Source organism: Mytilus californianus, unplaced genomic scaffold (genome assembly GCF_021869535.1).
Source record: "Mytilus californianus isolate M0D057914Y unplaced genomic scaffold, xbMytCali1.0.p SCAF_2, whole genome shotgun sequence".
In the NCBI taxonomy this organism is placed as follows: domain Eukaryota; kingdom Metazoa; phylum Mollusca; class Bivalvia; order Mytilida; family Mytilidae; genus Mytilus; species Mytilus californianus.
In genome coordinates this window covers 63,160,819-63,178,296 of record NW_026262668.1, presented here as the reverse complement: position 1 = coordinate 63,178,296, position 17,478 = coordinate 63,160,819, and the positions used below count along the sequence as shown (strand labels likewise).

Here is a 17,478-nt window from a genome sequence, read left to right as displayed (position 1 = left end):
AATGTCTGGGAATAATAAACATTCCCAGATAACGTTTTATTAATTATTTATATCAGGGATATGTATTCTTGTAACTGTTTTTATAAAATATAATTTTATTTAATGCCTTCGACGGTGAATTTTAAAGGATTCGACAAAAATATGAAATAGAGGATGAAATTTTGAATTGAAGAAACTGGCTTTCTAATTATAATCTTGGACATTACATTTTTAAAGGTGCAAGGCATACGACTGAAGTCAAATTTGGTATAACTATTTATCGCAGGGTATAACTTTTTATTGGCATCTTTACATTTTGCTAAAATTTCAAATTATTTACACCCAATGGTGACTGGGGTATAGAAATATGGTCACGTTTGGCCTTCTTTCGACCGACAGTACAACCCTTGTCAAAGTGGGGTCCATTTGATTGTGCGGGATGTATAATTCTATCATAGCCTCGTCCTGTCAGACGGTGACGTTAAATCCGATGCCTCTAAGAGAGGGAATTCACGCTCCCTACGCGTTTAAAAACCCTAGCTTGCAACGCCTCTTTGCGGATCCGTAGATGGCCAGTTGCAAGGCTATCCAATATACTCTCATTTCAAGTTGCAGTCCAAACTTCCTGTCCATCATCCCGTTCGGCCAACCTTGCAGAACCTATTGTATTTATTGTTAACTTGTTCTCGTTCTGAACATGCAGGAAATATGTGCCACTGGATGTAGAGCAAACAACTATCAATCAATTAATCAAATTGTTTAGTTCAACAAGACCAGTGTGGCAAAAAGCTGAAACTTCGATATATATTCCGCCTTTCTACGAGCATATATACTTTCTTTAGTAAATAATAAGAATTTGTCAAACTAAAACACGTTGTGTGTATAACTGTTTTTGGTAAGTTAATCACCTGAAGCAGAATTCGTGCAAAACCTTTTCAAAGACAAAAAGAGAAAAAACATCGAAAAAAGTCCTTTAATTTCACTTTCAGGTATAACAATTATAGATGATAGATGATATAAATTCCTAACATTTCAGTGAATTCTTGCATCTTAGTGAACTTGAGATTAAGAATACAGAAACTATAATGTCTGCTTCATATCTTGATCTTTTCCTCAATATTGACCTAGATGGAGACTTCAAAGTTGAATCTATGACAAACGTGATGATTTCAACTTTCAAATTGTCAACTTTCCGTTTCTCAGCAGTAACATAAACTCAATCATATGACGTTTACATATCTCTTTTCATAAGTCACGTTCGTGCATTTTAAGTAAATAAGTTAAAATGGCGAATTCTTTATTTCGTCCTTTTGAATAAGAAATTGAATTTGTTCTCTTCCTGAACATGCATGAATTATTTGACACTGGACGTTAAGCAAACATCAATCGATCAATCAATCATTAAATAAAAACGAATACTGATCACTGTTAAATCACTTATAAAGGAAGAACACATTGAGTTATAAAGGTTTTATTTTCATTTCTATAGATTTTAATGAGTATTTATATCCTTTCCAGTGGTACCAATTAACACCTACAGCTAAGGCTTCGTGTTCACCTTTCAGGTATTCTCCATTCGGATTGGCATAATGACAGTTATTGTACCAGAATCCACCTTTAAATGACTTTGCACAGGATCCTGGAGCTCCATCATTGTCGACATCATGAGTAGAAAATGTCATCCCGTTGTGAACCTGCATAGAATTACCTAAATTGGAAAAAAAAGTACAAAAAATTTACAACATCGAACTATCACAATTTGCAATCTACAATTACCTACAAATTATAATAATTACCTAAGTTTTTAACAAAAACCGTAAGGTACAAATACGTAACTGCTTACAATAGACATTCTAAGATAACATACACTTTGCAATAAATAGAATTTCCTATTATATAATAGAAGGCACATAGAGGTTGCTTGATAAGGAAAACAACAATAACAATACGATCAATACAAATGCGAAATAAATGAAAAGGACAAAGTCGTTTTGTCATGTATATTGTACTTGAATTATGTAATAATTGATAGTTATTGCAAAAATATAAAGGAAATTTGCCCGAAGCAGTATATGATGTTGCACGAGCTTTCGAGTTGTTGGACTAATATTATAGTGTTACTAGCTTGCTGATTCTGTATTGGCCCATGTATTCATTCATTGTCTGCTGTATTGGTCCAGAGGGCCGTAGGGCCGAGGGTCAATGCAACTGACCGAGAATCAATACAGGGCCAATACAGAATCAGCAAGTTCGTAACCTTTTATAAAATAATAAAAACAGTACATATGGCTGGTCCGTATGGCCAGTCCGTATGACAGGAAGTATATAGCTACAGCTGGTCCGTATTGCCAGTCCGTAAGACAAGAAGCAGATACAGCTGGTCCGTATGACCAGTCCGTATGAGGAAGTTATTAACCGGCCCAAACAGCCGTATTAAACGTATCGTCAATATGAGTTGATCTTTTAAATTCCATATTAGTCATGCCGATTTTAGCATATTACGGTCAATTTAAACATATCATTTAATAATGATCAATATTGTCCCGAGCTGTATCTCATATTGCACGAGCTTGCGAGTTAGTAGCACTTCTAGAATATCATCACCATAGACTAAGCAGCATTCTCAGAAAAACAAATTATCATAAACTTGTTAGCATTTCAAGACTTGCCACCAAGGATGCTTTCCCTCAAAGACTTAAGAGGCATTACGAAAAACTCAACACAAACTTTGCGAGCATTTCAAAAATACCCAAATAACTACCCCCTTAGACGTATCAGCATTTCATAAAAATTAATCACAGCTTTGCCAGCGTTTCTGCAATTCTAACAGTCAAAGACTTGGCGGCATTTCCAGATTTCCTTAAGCTGAAAATCAGGAACCGGCAATTCGTCTTTTTGTAGTGGAGGGTTAGAAACATTTTTTAAAGAATAGTTCGATACTACAGTTGAAAGAATTGTTTCAGTGGGAAGTGGAAAACAACAGCTTAACAAAATAAAAAACATTTACTTAAAAAAATCATGTCCTTGTATGATATTGAAAAAAATCCCGACACACATGCACAAACAAGATGAAAGGTCGGTGTTGAAAGAATACCCACAAGCAAACACTTGGCAGCATTTCACGCATTCCCACTTTCATGGACTTACCAGCATCCCCTGAGTACCCAGCAACAGTCAGGGGGTAATTACTGGAGATATCACCAACTCGAAAAATTTTGTATTTGGCGTATTTACTTTCTCCCTCAAAATCAGACATGTCTACACGTAGCTGGTACCATCCTTGATTTGTTATGATATTAAGTAATATATTTCCTGAAATGATAGTTTATTAAAGAAATGAATAATTGATAACGTGTGAGGATAGTGCAGTTTAACAATTTGTTTGTTATTACTATAAAGTAGATTTGATACTAACGGCATTTTCTAACGACTGGATTTTTTTGCTAAACAGCTGAAGATCATTAGGGATAACTTATACATAACCTCGTCCTTAAGGACCATGTGGGCTTATTAAATCACTTGTTGTCCGCCTCCCGATGAGAAAAATTCAAAATATTCTCTTCTGAAACCACGGGGCCAAATGTTTAGACACTTGGCAATAATGCTCAATGGCATGACTTCTAAAACGATCCCCATTTTGTTCCGATCGGAAGAAGCACATAGCCGCCTTAGGAAAACATCGAGAAAAGGTGTAAAACCTGCAGTTTTTGGGAGCATATATCGCAAAAACTAAAGCAGAAACAGCAAAAACTGAAAAGTTATCAGAGGGTCGAAATCTTCAGAAAATCAGATGATCTATTTTTGAGCTGTTACCCTTGAAATGTATATTTTTGACAAATTTCTCAGTTTTTTGCTATTATCGTGAAAAATTGTTCTAGATAGAAAAACTTTTGATAGCAAAAAATTACCAATAAATAACTCAACTCTTTTAAGAGTGATTGTCCTTTAATTATTATTTTCACCATTTGTGTGGATTCTATGATATTTTTTTTTCAATTTTGGGGCGTTTTTACTATTTTCTTGAGAACTTTGATTGATATAGAGAAATTTTTAGCATCTTAAATGACCAACAAGATCAGATCTACAAATAGGTGAACAAAACTGAGTGGATCTGGATCAAACCTGTTTACAGTACCACTTAGTATGTAAAAGATTTTTAACAGAATTGCTAATGTTTTTAATGCTGCTTATTTTACCAGGTGAGCTCCTAGGAGCCTCTAGTTTTAGATAATTCCGCAAAGGCATGGGCAGCCATTCGGGCGATATTGAACAAAATTTAAAAACCAGACGTTCAAACCCAAATCAGACTGCATAAAACGAAAACAGAGTGAGACATAAAAAATGTACAAACAGACGTTAACAAAATTTAAAATAAAATGCTCCGCAGGGCGCAGCTTGATACGACCGCAGAGGTCGAACTATGAATAGTTGGGGCAAGTATGGACACAACATTCAAGCTTGATACAGCTCTGAATTTGGATTGTGATTAAATATTTGACACAGCATAGGTTTCTGACACAGAATGAATGTGGTCTAAGAACTTAAAAATTTTAAATTGGACATTCACCTATTATGGTCCAATATCCAAAATCTAAATACATGGTTAGATTCAGCATATCAAAGAACCCCAAGAATTCAATTTTTGATGAAATCAAACAAAGTTTAATTTTGGACCCTTTTGACCTCAATGTGGACGAAGTTGATAACGGGGCCCAAAAATCTAAATACATGGTTAGATTCAGCATATCAAAGAACCCCATATATTCAATTTTTGTTGAAATCAAACAATGTTTAATTTTGGACCCCGATTTGGACCAACTTGAAAACTGGGCCCATAATAAAAAATCTAAATACATGTTTAGATTCAGCATATCAAAGAACCCTAAGAATTCAATTTTTGTTAAAATCAAACTTAGTTTAATTTTGGACCCTTTGGACCTTAATGTAGACCAATTTGAAAACGGAACCAAAAAATTAAGAATCTAAATACACGGTTAGATTCGGCATATCAAAGAACCCCAATAATTCAATTTTTGATGAAATCAAACAAAGTTTAATTTTGGACCCTTTGGACCTCAATGTGGACCAATTTAAAAACGGGGCCCAAAATCCAAAAACTGAATACACGGTTAGATTCAGCATATTAAAGAACCCCAAGAATTCAAGAATAAAACCCCATTGAAATTGGTCAAGAAATAAGCAATTTATACGAAGTATCTTCTTTTGCACAATACTGTGCAATTGAATATTTCTTGCTATTGCGCAATACTGCACAATTGACAATTTCTTGCTATTGCGCAATATTGTGCTATTGGATATTTCTTGCTATTGCGCAATACTGTGCAATTGAAAATTTCTTGCTATTGCCCAATACTTATTATATAATAATTTACACATCCTGTTTGGTGTGTATCTCCTACCATATCATTATTATTTGCTTTTGAAAATAAATCAGAAATAACCAACTTAAAATGGAAAATTTTAAAAGAAAAAAAAAGGAAAAAAAGAAAAAAAAGGAAAAAAAAAATCCCCCCCAAATTTTTTCAACCCCCTTATGATTCATCACCCCAAAACTCAATCCCAGCCTTCCCTTTGTGGTATGGTACCTTGCAGTACAATTTCAGAGAGATCCATACACTTGAACACAAGTTATTGTCTGGAAACTAGAAAAATGTGTTTTTTGGCCCCTTTTTAGCCCCCAATTCCTAAACGTTTCGGGCAATTACCCCCAAACTCAATTCCAGCTTTCCCTTTGTGATATGGAACCTTGTAGTACAATTTCAGAAATATCCAAACACTTACACACAAGTTATTGTCATGAAACTAGAAAAACGCTTGTTTTTTGCCCCTCTTTTGGCCCCTTATTCCCTAAAATTTTGAGGCAATTACCCCCAAAATCAATCCCAGCATTCCCTGTGTGATATGGAACCTTGTGGTACAATTTCAGAGAGATCCATACACTTGAACACAAGTTATTGTCTGGAAACTAGAAAAATGCTTATTTTTTGCCCCTTTTTGGCCCCTTATTCCTAAACGTTTCGGGCAATAACCCCCAAACTCAATTCCAGCTTTCCCTTTGTGATATGTAACCTTGTAGTACAATTTCAGAAAGATCCATACACTTTCACACAAGTTATTGTCATGAAACTAGAAAAATGCTTGTTTTTTGCCCCTTTTTTGGCCCCTAATTCCTAATATTTTGAGGCAATTACCCCCAAAATCAATCCCAGCGTTCCCTTTGTGATATGGAATCTTGTGGTACAATGTCAGAGAGATCCATACACTAACACACAAGTTATGTCTGGAAGTTACAAAAATGCTTATTTTTGGCCCCTTTTTGGCCCCTAATTCCTTAACTGTTGGTACCATAACCCCCAAAATCAATCCCAACCTTCCTTTTGTGGTATTGAACCTTATGGTAAAATTTCATAGAGATCCATTCACTTAAACTAAAGTTAGAGTACGAAAACCAATGTGTCTTCGGACGACGCCGGACGACGCCGGACGACGACGACAACGACGACGACGACGACGCCAACGTCATACCAATATACGACCGCAAAAATTTTTGCGGTCGTATAAAAAACAAAGGTAAAAAACAAAACCAGACGTCAAGAACGAACACAGACATAAAATTTAAAAAGACAGACCTTAAAACAAGAAAAAAAACAGATATCAAAAACGAAAACAGACATAAAATTAAATAGCAGACGTTAAAATTTTGTTCAATTTTGCCCGAATGGCTGCCCATACACAGGGCAATCAAATATCATAAATGGGAAAAGGACAAACAACGCCATTGAAAAAAGACAGAACAATAGATTACAAAACAATACACAAAAAACTTAAAAGATTTCACAAGAAATTCCCCATAAAAACGGCGATGAACCCAGATATTCCGCGAGGGAGTTGTACAGCAGTCAACATTGTGTTATAATCTTCATCCTATAAAACAAACAAATATGTCAACAAAGAAGAACAAAATGACATAGAGACACTGGTGACGTTTTTTAAAACTGAGTAGCAGCTGCAAGCTCTTGAATACCGAATGAGTTGGGGAATGTATATCCCATATGCATATAAACTATCGTTACATGTTAATTGTCAATGTGTATTCCTGATATACAATCAAAAGGAAAATACGAACTTTCTTGAACTTAGTATCACCAAAGACATATGTATCTTGTTATCGTGACTTATATAAGCTATAAAAGGAATTACGAATTACCTACCTAACCAAAATTCATTTTTGATATCTCCAAATCCTACTGTATAATTTTCCCAATTCTGATAAAAGTCAGCCTCCCCGTTTAATCTTCTTTGAAAAACCTGTAACAAATAATATTTGTGTATTTTTGGTTTAAACCAACCAGGAATATTAAAATGCGGATGCAAAAAGCACTAAATTTTTTTATGGCCATGATTCATAATATCTCAAATCCGCAAAAAATGACTAATTACAAAATAAATTTTTCGAAGAAAAAATCGTTTGAGTTGTTATCTGGGTTGCCAGTGGGAAAGATATCAAACAGAGACTAAAGGGTGTGGATTTAAAAACTAGAGGCTCTAAAGAGCCTGTGTCGCTCACCTTGGTCTATGTGCATATTAAACAAAGGACATAGATGGATTCATGACAAAATTGTGTTTTGGTGATGGTGATGTGTTTGTAGATCTTACTTTACTGAATATTCTTGCTGCTTTCAATTATCTCTATCTATAATGAACTTGGCCCAGTAGTTACAGTGGAAAATATTTTGTAAAAATTTACAAAAATTTACAAAATTTATGAAAATTGTAAAAAATTGACTATAAAGGGCAATAACTCCTTAAGGGGTCAATTGACAATTTTGGTCATGTTGACTTATTTGTAGATCTTACTTTGCTGTACATTATTGCTGTTTACAGTTTATCTCTATCTATAATAATATTCAAGATAATAACCAAAAGCTGCAAAATTTTCTTAAAATTACCAATTCAGGGGCAGCAACCCAACAACGTGTTGCCTGATTGGTCTGAAAATTTCAGGGCAGATAGAACTTGACCTAATGAACAATTTTATTCTCGTCAGATTTGCTCTAAATGCTTTGGTTTCAGAGATATGAGCCAAAAACTGTATTTTACCCTATGTACTATTTTTTAGCCATGTCGGCCATCTTGGTTCGCGGGCGGGGTCATCGGACACATTTTTTAAACTAGATACCCTAATGATGATTGTGGACAAGTTTGGTTAAATTTGTCTTAATAGTTTCAGAGGAGAAGATTTTTGTAAAAGATTACAAAAATTTACGAAAAATGGTTAAAAATTGACTATAAAGGGCAATAACTCCTTGGTCATGTTGACTTATTTGTAGATCTTACTTTGCTGAACATTATTGCTGTTTACAGTTTATCTCTATCTATAATAATATTCAAGATAATAACCAAAAACGGCAAAATTTCCTTTAAATTACCAATTCAGGGGCAGCAACCCAACAACGAATTGTCCGATTCATCTGAAAATTTCATGGCAGATAGATCTTTACCTGATAAACAATTTTATCCACGTCAGATTTGCTCTAAATGCTTTGGTTTCAGAGATATAAGCCAAAATCTACATTTTACCCCTATGTTCTATTTTTAGCCATGGCGGCCATCTTGGTTGGTTGACCGGATCACCGGACACATTTTTTTAAACTAGATACCCCAATGATGATTGTGACCAAGTTTGGTTAAATTTGACGCAGTAGTTTCAGAGGAGAAGATTTTTGTAAAAGTTAACAGACGACGACGGACGACTGACGCAAAGTGATGAGAAAAGCTCACTTGGCCCTTCGGGCCAGGTGAGCTAAAAATACAGGTCACCGTAGAGCCTTCAACCGTGAGGAAAACCCATGTCGTATAGTAATCTATAAAAGGTCCCGGCATGACAATGCCAAAACAATTCAAAAGAGAAAACCAATGCCCTGATTTGTGCTAAAACATTAAACGAAAAAAACATGCATGTCACACGGCAACCAAAGATAACCGCTGGAAAACTACTGACAGCCACAAAAGGAGGGTTTTTGAGGGCGCAACCCTCCCATAACTTGTGATATTGGCGTAACAATACAAAATAAAATCATACTACACTAATTAGTTCTAAAAGACTTCAGTCATCAGATTGGCACTAATATCCCGTTTGTAAAAAGGTTTCTACATGTAGAACCAAACTTTCAAACTATATAGATATTTGTATCTAAAAAGAATTAAGTTTCAAATAATTTGTTGTACCGAAATCCTTGGCTGTGGTCGTTTTGGGTATTTTTCATTTTTAGTATTTTTTACTCAAACCCACATTGTCTGTTAAAGCTGTTGTACTTTGAAAAAGTACTGCAACTAGTTAAAGATTATCGACCAAAGTAAAGAACAGTTTTACAGATTTTCTATAAAAGCATGCGAAGCAAACCTTTGATCGACTTGCTTGCTATGTTTGCTTGGATGTTTGTAAACAAAAGGGTAGGCGGAGTTTCAGTCTGTTTAATATATACTGGTATTTGATTGGACAATAAAAATTGACATACAATGTGAAACCTAACATTTAAATGAAGTTAATGTTTATTGTCCAATCAAATTCCAGTATATAGTAAACAGACTGAAATAGGCTACCTACCTGTTGTTTACAAACATCCAAACAAATATAGCAAGCAAGTTGATCAAAGGTTTGCTTTGCATGCTTTTATAGAAAAGCTGTAATGCATTTTTTAGCTGAAGGTAATTTTCGAATCAAAGGACGATGATAACACACAATAAGTATTGTTAATAGCAAGACCGATATTGTTTACTGGCTTCAAATTTAAGAAAATGTCGACGATGTGGGAAAGAAATAAAAAATTCGTAAGGGTTCCGCGGAACCCAGTGTCTCGCCTACTTTTGCTGTTAGTCGCAGGCTCAACAAAAATGGGGAAAATATTTAAAATTTTCCTCTAGATACTATCTTTTGATTGTAAGAAGTTCTGTTCAAGTTTGGTAAAAATCCAAGAAGGTTTATGAATCTAATAAATGTTTTAAAAACTTTAACTGCAGACTGTACGTAATGTTAACTGGAATAAAACTAAGTCCATTTATAAGTAATATACGGAAAAACAGGAAATAAATTTTTACAAAATTTCCTTCTAGATACTAGCTTTTGATCATAAACAAGCTTCTGTCCAAGTTTGGTATAAATCCAGGATAGTTTAGGAAAGTTATTAAAATTTTGAAAGCTTTAACCACAGAGTGAAATTAATGTTAACTGGCAGAAAAACTAAGTCCATTTATAAGTAAAATACAGATAAACAGGATTTTTTTTTAACAAAATTTACTTTTGAGTGCTATCTTATAATCACAAACAAGCTTCTATCCAAGTGTGGTACAAATCCAGGATAGTTTAAGAAAGTTATTAAAATTTGAAAAATTTTAATCACAGAGTGAATGTAATGTTAACTGGCAGAAAAACTAAGTCCATATATGAGTAAAATACGGATAAACAGGATTTTATTTTTACAAAATTTTCTTCTGGATACTATCTTATGATTATAAACAAGCTTCTATCCAAGTTTGGTACAAATCTAGGATAGTTTAAGAAAGTTATTAAAGTTTGAAAAACTTTAACCACAAACTTTAACCACAGAGTGAATGTAATGTTAACTGGCAGAAAAACTAAGTCCATTTATGAGTAAAATACGGATAAACAGAATTTTTTTTTTACAAAATTTACTTCTGGATACTATCTTATGATCATAAACAAGCTTCTGTCCAAGTTTTGTTGAAATGCAGGATAGTTTAAGAAAGTTATCAGATTTTTGTGGACGCCGCCGCCGACGCCGACGCCGACGGAATGTAGGATCGCTATGTCTCGCTTTTGCGACAAAAGTCGCAGGCTCGACAAAAAGAATTTGATCTAACAACTCAATGTCCAAAATTAGAACATTGCTGGAAATGACTATTTTGTTGAGTAAAAGGATTTATTCTTATTTTCAGATGAAGACAAACTTTAAAATAATGCGATCGCCGGTGTGATTCCCAATGAGACCAATATCATCACAAGACCAAATGGACAAGGATGTAAATTGTATTTATAATTTTTTATTCATTTCTTCCTCCATTTTTATATTAACTTTTCTTATTATAGTTCAGCACAATGACTGTAAGAATATGACTGATTTGTATTTTAAAAAATGTAATGAAGTAGAAAATATGCCGTTCAAAATTTCTATCCTGTATCTCTTTATCTGTTACCAAGAATAGCCGCATCAAAGATATTTCACCATATTTTTAGGCTGATGATTCCTACGGTGACGAAATGCCACCAGCAGTAGTATCATTCCAGAGAATTTAAAAAGTTATCAAAGATTTCAGGATTTCGACATAGTACGCCAAACTGACGCGCGTTTCGACTACACAAAACTTGTAATGCTTGTTTCTTCACTGTCAAAAATTCTTGTATTCGATTTAAAAATACATGGGGTTATCATTCTTGATTTACCACAGTTTGTGGGCTTACGATTAGATTAGACTGAGAATTGAGTCTGTTTCGTTTCTTTTCTGATTGACGAAATAAACATTGAATATGATGTACTTGAAAACTTATGTATCTACAAATTATTAAATGCAAAAATACTTTTGAAAATTTCTAATGATCTATTCCGAATGTCCGTTAGTATTTAAGTTTTTCCTCATTGACTGTTATACCATATTATCTCTGACTTATTATTTGCATTTAAAACTAATTTCTATAGTAACAAAAGTTTAATTTTCGTTTTGGCTATTTAGCAATATACTTACCAACCAACCGCCATCATCATTTTCCATATCACAGAACACATCTACACCTCCTTTAATTCCTTCCGGATAAATTTTGTATACGCTCGAAACCTCTTCGCCCATCATCTGAATATCAAAACAATCTCGAGGTAACACTTCGCCAACTGTTAAATTAAAGAAAACTAATTCAAATCTACAGAAATTCAAATAGAGTACATTTCTTAATTTTGTTTTATTCAAGGAGATGTACATATGTGGACCACTCTTCAAATCAACTTATTTATAATCTTCTTTGTATTGTCGTATCTTTTTTTGTTTTATTTGTGTTGCTAGGTTGCTGTCTAAAGGACACATACCGAATATCACCGTTTAGTCATATATGGTCTATAAAAAAGTATTACTAATCAAATGTCATTATTATGAACTTTGACACTTTCTTTTGAATATGGAGAGTGTGACTGAATCAAATGATAACATTATAAATTGAATGTGTTCTTTACCAAGTGACTTACCTGGACGTGACTGTTGCTGTGTTTGTTGGTGTTTGCTACTCAATTCCAGATTTTGTAATGTCTGAACAAGATTTGTTATTTCCACTCCTAGTTTGTGAGTCTGAAACCAAACCCCTGCAGTTATTGCAGCAGAAGCTACAATAACCACCAACAGAACAGAGTTGTTTGATTGCGGCATGTCCGTGGGTACCTTTTTACTCTCACCGGTCATGTCGTTACCCTGCCCGACATGTATTTTGTGTTCTTTTTCCTTTTTACCTTCCTCCATGCATAATGTATATAAACGTGTATTTTCTATAGAATTCACCTATTATGAAAAGCCACAAGGGTGTTTAAATCTCTGAATGAACTTGTTCGATAATTTGCCAATGTATAAAGGCGTGTTCGTCAAGGTTGATGTGAAAGTAAATTTCAGTTTTATTTAATTTTATTTATTCATTTCTATTTTTTTTAACGAAAATTTAAATTTAAAAACACACTTTTAGTATTAAAAAAGAATTAAAGGTTATATGAAATTGCATTGCTTCTATCGAAATAAGATCAAATTCAGAATAATGAATTACTAATTGTTTATGATTGTTAAGGTACTAGTAAAATGTTTTCAATTAAGGCTAAAAAAAAAGAAGAATTATGACAGTTGTATTTGCTATTAAAATTTTAAAATTTTCTTATTCAACAATTATGAAATTCCGCTGGGACTTTTTATTCGGTGCTGTTGCTACATACTATTATTGCATGTTTACTTTGGGAGTTATATGCAAAGTGGGTTGGTTGGGATGAAGGGCTAGCATTTTGGACTGCGGCATGGAGAAGAGGGTATGTTTATGCAACAACAATGTTCTTCTTTGAAGTATTAAAAGTTTTGAGTATTGCAATACCATTACAAAGCAGGAGTGTCGACATGAAATATCATTGATGCGGTAATTTTCTGTAAAATCACTGTTCATAAAACGTTACAACATTCGCACATAATACTTAGCCAGATTTTTTTTTCTCAATTTGGACTTCCAATAAATGTGTTTTGATTGGGCTTATGGTAAGTCGCTGGCGACCTATACTATTGGCGCATTGGTGCCTACTACCTGTGATATCTTTTTGGGGAGACCAAAACCATTGAATTTTTAAAGTTGATTGCTCCTTTGGTTTCCTCGAACATTTCTAATATCATCATATCAATCGCAATATGAATGGACTACACATGTCTGATACTTGTTAAATTGGGAACATGTTATAGACCACCATGTAATAATTCAGATACTCAAATCTTTGGTTCATTGAAAGATAAACTGTTCTTTGCTTCACTTGCAGTGGAAAATATTTCATGTTTATTCGTGACAAAAACCAATTAAACTAAAAGCATATTGTAGGTTCAAAGAATTTAGTGGAAAGTTCGGACTGATATTTGAAAATGGTGGAATGTTTGATAAGCTGAAAATCACAGTGCTTGTGAGCACAGAGGATAAAGAATCGAGTATTTCTCTTAGACTGTAATTGTAGATAGAATAGCTAGATTTATACATTATGCAGTCCTTTCTGATTGATTGATTGATTGATTGATTGGTGTTTAACGCCACTTTCAGCTATTTTGTGGCAGTTAACTGACAATCTTAGTCAATTTTAAGATTGGAGTCGAATGCACCTGTCACGTGCGGGGCTCGAACTCATAAACTCAGTGTTGACTGGCTATTACTATATATAGTAGTACAGTAGTTGAACTACTTAGACCACTAGGCTACCATGGCTCCTGTACTTTCTGCAACTTGTGTCATTTTAAGTACAGGAGTGAACATGTTGAAATATCTCGTCTGCTTCACTGATTGTGATTGATTTTATGTTGAAAGTCTTCAAGATAAAGGTTTTACTATAAGAATTACATAAGTAACATTAATAATATCAATGACTCATGTAAATAAGGTAACGGTCAGATGAACCCTGCCATACATAAATATATACCTTACAATCATCCCATGCACCAAAAAATAGTTAAGACTATTGATTATCAAAACAAACCCAAACAAGGAAACTGAACATTGACCAATTAACCATGAAAATGAAGTCAAGGTCAGATGATACCTGCCAAACAGACATGCATACCGTACAATCATTTCATACATCACACATAGTTGATCTTTGGATTATAGTATGAGAGAAACAGACCTAACCAGGAAAACTAAATATTGACCCAAGAAAATAAGGGCACAGTGAGATGACCCCTGCTAGACAGATATGTTCACCTTACTCTCATTCCATTCTTCAAATATAGTTGACTATTGCTTATAGTATCTAAGAAAAGGAATTTGTGTAATTTTATGGTACCTTTACATTGACCAATGAACCATGAACTTGACGTCAAGATCAGATGATACCTGCCTGACGGACATTAAAAACTTATAATCATTCCATACACCAGTATGATTGACCTACTGATTATAGTAACTGAGAATCGGACCTAATCACGTAACTTTAACCTAGACCACTGATCCGCAAAATAAGGTCGAGGTCAGGTGAACCCTGCCTGGCAGACAAGCAGACCTTGCAAGGATCCCATATACCAAATATAATTATCCTTTACTCATAAATGTTCAAGCTGTGGTCACACCTTACCGGATAGCACGAACGGACGACTAACGGATGAAAAAAAAAGTTTTCCGTTGACAAAATTGTTATCCGTTGGAAGTCCGTTGATGTACAGACCAAATAAAACGGACGAGTAACGAATGCATAACGGACACATACAGGATATGCAACGTACGATAAACGGAAACGTACCGGACAAAACGGATGTCGAACGTACATCCAACGGACGAGAACCGCATAAAACGGACACCTAACGGAAGCGGACCGGATAAAACGGATGAACAACATATGCGGAAAAATTAAAGGCGACAATAATAATACATATGTAAATCGCATAAATATTCAAAAAGTTTCCGTGTAGTAGTAACTGGTTTAGGCTTGTTCTTCAAAATGCCGCCAAAGGGTAATGTCTGGCGTGAATAAGAGCTGCCTGATAGTGAAGACATGCTCTTACTCATCAATTATGAATAATAAGCATTCATGACACTCAAGAAATCTAACATACCAATAATTTGCATTTCTGTCCCGAAATTTTCAATTGGCATTTATCCGTTTCAGATCCGTTCATCATCCGTTTTATCCGTTATACGTCCGGTAGATGTCCGTTTCACATCCGTTCAACATCCGGTTTATCCGTTATACGTCCAGTAGAAGTCCGTTGGTGAATTTGTCTACCGGACCTCTAACGGATGAATAACGGATATGTAACGGATACAAAACGGAAACGGAACGGACGAGTACCGTAAAAAACGGACGCCTACCGGATGTACACCGGACACTTCATCCGTTGAACGTCCGTTCAAAGTTTTGAACATGCTCAAAATTTTCCACCGGACAGAAAGGACATCGACGGATAAAACGGATGCTGAACGGACATGAAACGGAAATGAACGGACGTCTAACGGATAAGAACGAACGTCTACCGGATATGAACGGATTGAAAAAAAGTTATCCGTTCGGCGTCCGTTCGCGCTATCCGTTAAGGTGAGACCGGGGCTTGAGAAATTGATATGACAAAAAATCTATACAGTTTTTATAAGCAGTCGCCGCTGAAAATAAGGTTAAACTTCGTAATATAAGGCATCTATAAACAAGGTATGAAGCATCCAGTTCTTCTACCATCTATAAACAAGGTATGAAGCATCTAGTTCTTCTACCATCTATAAACAAGGTATGAAGCATCCAGTTCTTCTACCATCTATAAACAAGGTATGAAGCATCCAGTTCTTCTACCATCTATAAATAAGGTATGAAGCATCCAGTTCTTCTACCATCTATAAATAAGGTATGTAGCATTCAGGCCTTCTACTTTTTGAAATACAAACCTTTATACAAAACCATCATTTTTCCAATGGATAACATCACAGTGAATACTGTTAAAGTGGACACTAACACCGTTGGCACTATAACAGTGGACATAACCACCGTGGACACTATCACAGTGGATACTATTACAGAAGAAACTATCACAGTGGGTATAACATTACAGAGGACACAATTACAGTGGATAATTTTACAGTGGTACAATTGCAAAGGACACCATTACACTGAACACTAAAATGGACATGGTTACATACATTGAATTGTGGAAATTTTACAATAAAAACTCTTACAGTGAACACTATTACAGTGGAAATCATTACAGGGGACACTATTACAGTGGATACCACTATAGTGGACACCACCATTACAGTGGACACTATTACAGTGGACATTATTACAGTGGATACCATTATAGTGGACACTTTAACAGTGGTCATTATTACAGTGGACACTATTACAGTGGATACCATTATAGTGGACATCACCATTACAGTGAACACTAAAACAGTGGACATTATTACAGTGGACACCATTACAATGGAAGACATTATAGTAGAAACTATTACAATGGTCACTATTACAGTTGAAACCATTACAGTGGAAATTATTACTGAGGACACCTCATAGTGAACATTATTACAGTGGACACCATCACAATAGAAACCATTACAGTGGACGTTACATAGGTGGATACCATTACAGTAGAAATTAATACAGTGGACACCTTTACAGTAGAAATTATTATAGAGTTGAAACCATTACAATGGAAACCATTACAGTGGACATTATTACAGTGGACACCATTACAATGGACACTTCAGTTGAAACCATTACAGTGGCCATTATTAAAGTGGACACCATTACAGCGGAAGCCATTACAGTGGACATTATTACAGTAGACACCATTACAGTGGACACTATTAAAGTGGACACCATTACAGTACCATTACAGTGGACATTGTTTACAGTGGACATTATTACAGTAGACACCATTACAGTGGAAACCATTACAGTGGACACTTTTACAGAGGACACCATTACAGTGGACATTATTACAGTGGACACTTTCACAGTGTGGACACTATCACAGTGTGGACACCATTACAGTTTGTGTTGCTCAGTCTTTTCTTCGTTTTTGTTTTTTGCCATGGCATTGTCAGATTGTTTTTCCACTTATAAGTTTGAACTTCCCTTTGGTTTCTTTTGCCTCTCTTAAGTATGTGATATTAAGGAATGACACAATAATTCAATCATTTTGAACCTTAGTGTGTCTGTCTTACAATTGCACATAATTTGCTATTCTTCTACAGGCAAGAATTTGCATATC

General features: G+C 34.8%; 1 protein-coding gene and 1 long non-coding RNA gene across 2 annotated transcripts; both read right to left on the bottom strand.

Annotated features, from left to right (window-relative positions):
- Nucleotides 1-1,434: 1,434 nt before the first annotated feature.
- Nucleotides 1,435-12,588, bottom strand: LOC127730197 (fibrinogen C domain-containing protein 1-like). Its single transcript, XM_052238478.1, has 5 exons — nt 12,252-12,588; nt 11,761-11,903; nt 7,212-7,308; nt 3,127-3,291; nt 1,435-1,687 (listed from the first exon to the last, which is right to left on the bottom strand). The coding sequence occupies exons 1-5, from the start codon at nt 12,517-12,519 to the stop codon at nt 1,440-1,442; spliced, it is 921 nt and encodes a 306-aa protein (XP_052094438.1). The 5' UTR covers nt 12,520-12,588; the 3' UTR covers nt 1,435-1,439.
- LOC127730211 (uncharacterized) lies at nt 4,768-6,641 on the bottom strand. The gene is made up of 2 exons (XR_007994995.1): nt 6,070-6,641; nt 4,768-5,745 (listed from the first exon to the last, which is right to left on the bottom strand). It is a non-coding gene; the product is annotated as an uncharacterized LOC127730211 (long non-coding RNA).
- Nucleotides 12,589-17,478: the final 4,890 nt, after the last annotated feature.

What these genes read in the sequence shown, in the direction of transcription:
- LOC127730197 (XM_052238478.1), bottom strand. Translation starts at nt 12,519, where the DNA reads ATGGAGGAAGGTAAAAAGGAAAAAGAACACAAAATACATGTCGGGCAG. An exon ending in ACAGCAACAGTCACGTCCAG is followed by an intron (nt 11,904 to 12,251) that starts GTAAGTCACTTG and finishes TTAATTTAACAG; the next exon opens with TTGGCGAAGTGTTACCTCGA. An exon ending in TGGGTACTCAGGGGATGCTG is followed by an intron (nt 1,688 to 3,126) that starts GTAAGTCCATGA and finishes TTTCCAATTTAG; the next exon opens with GTAATTCTATGCAGGTTCAC.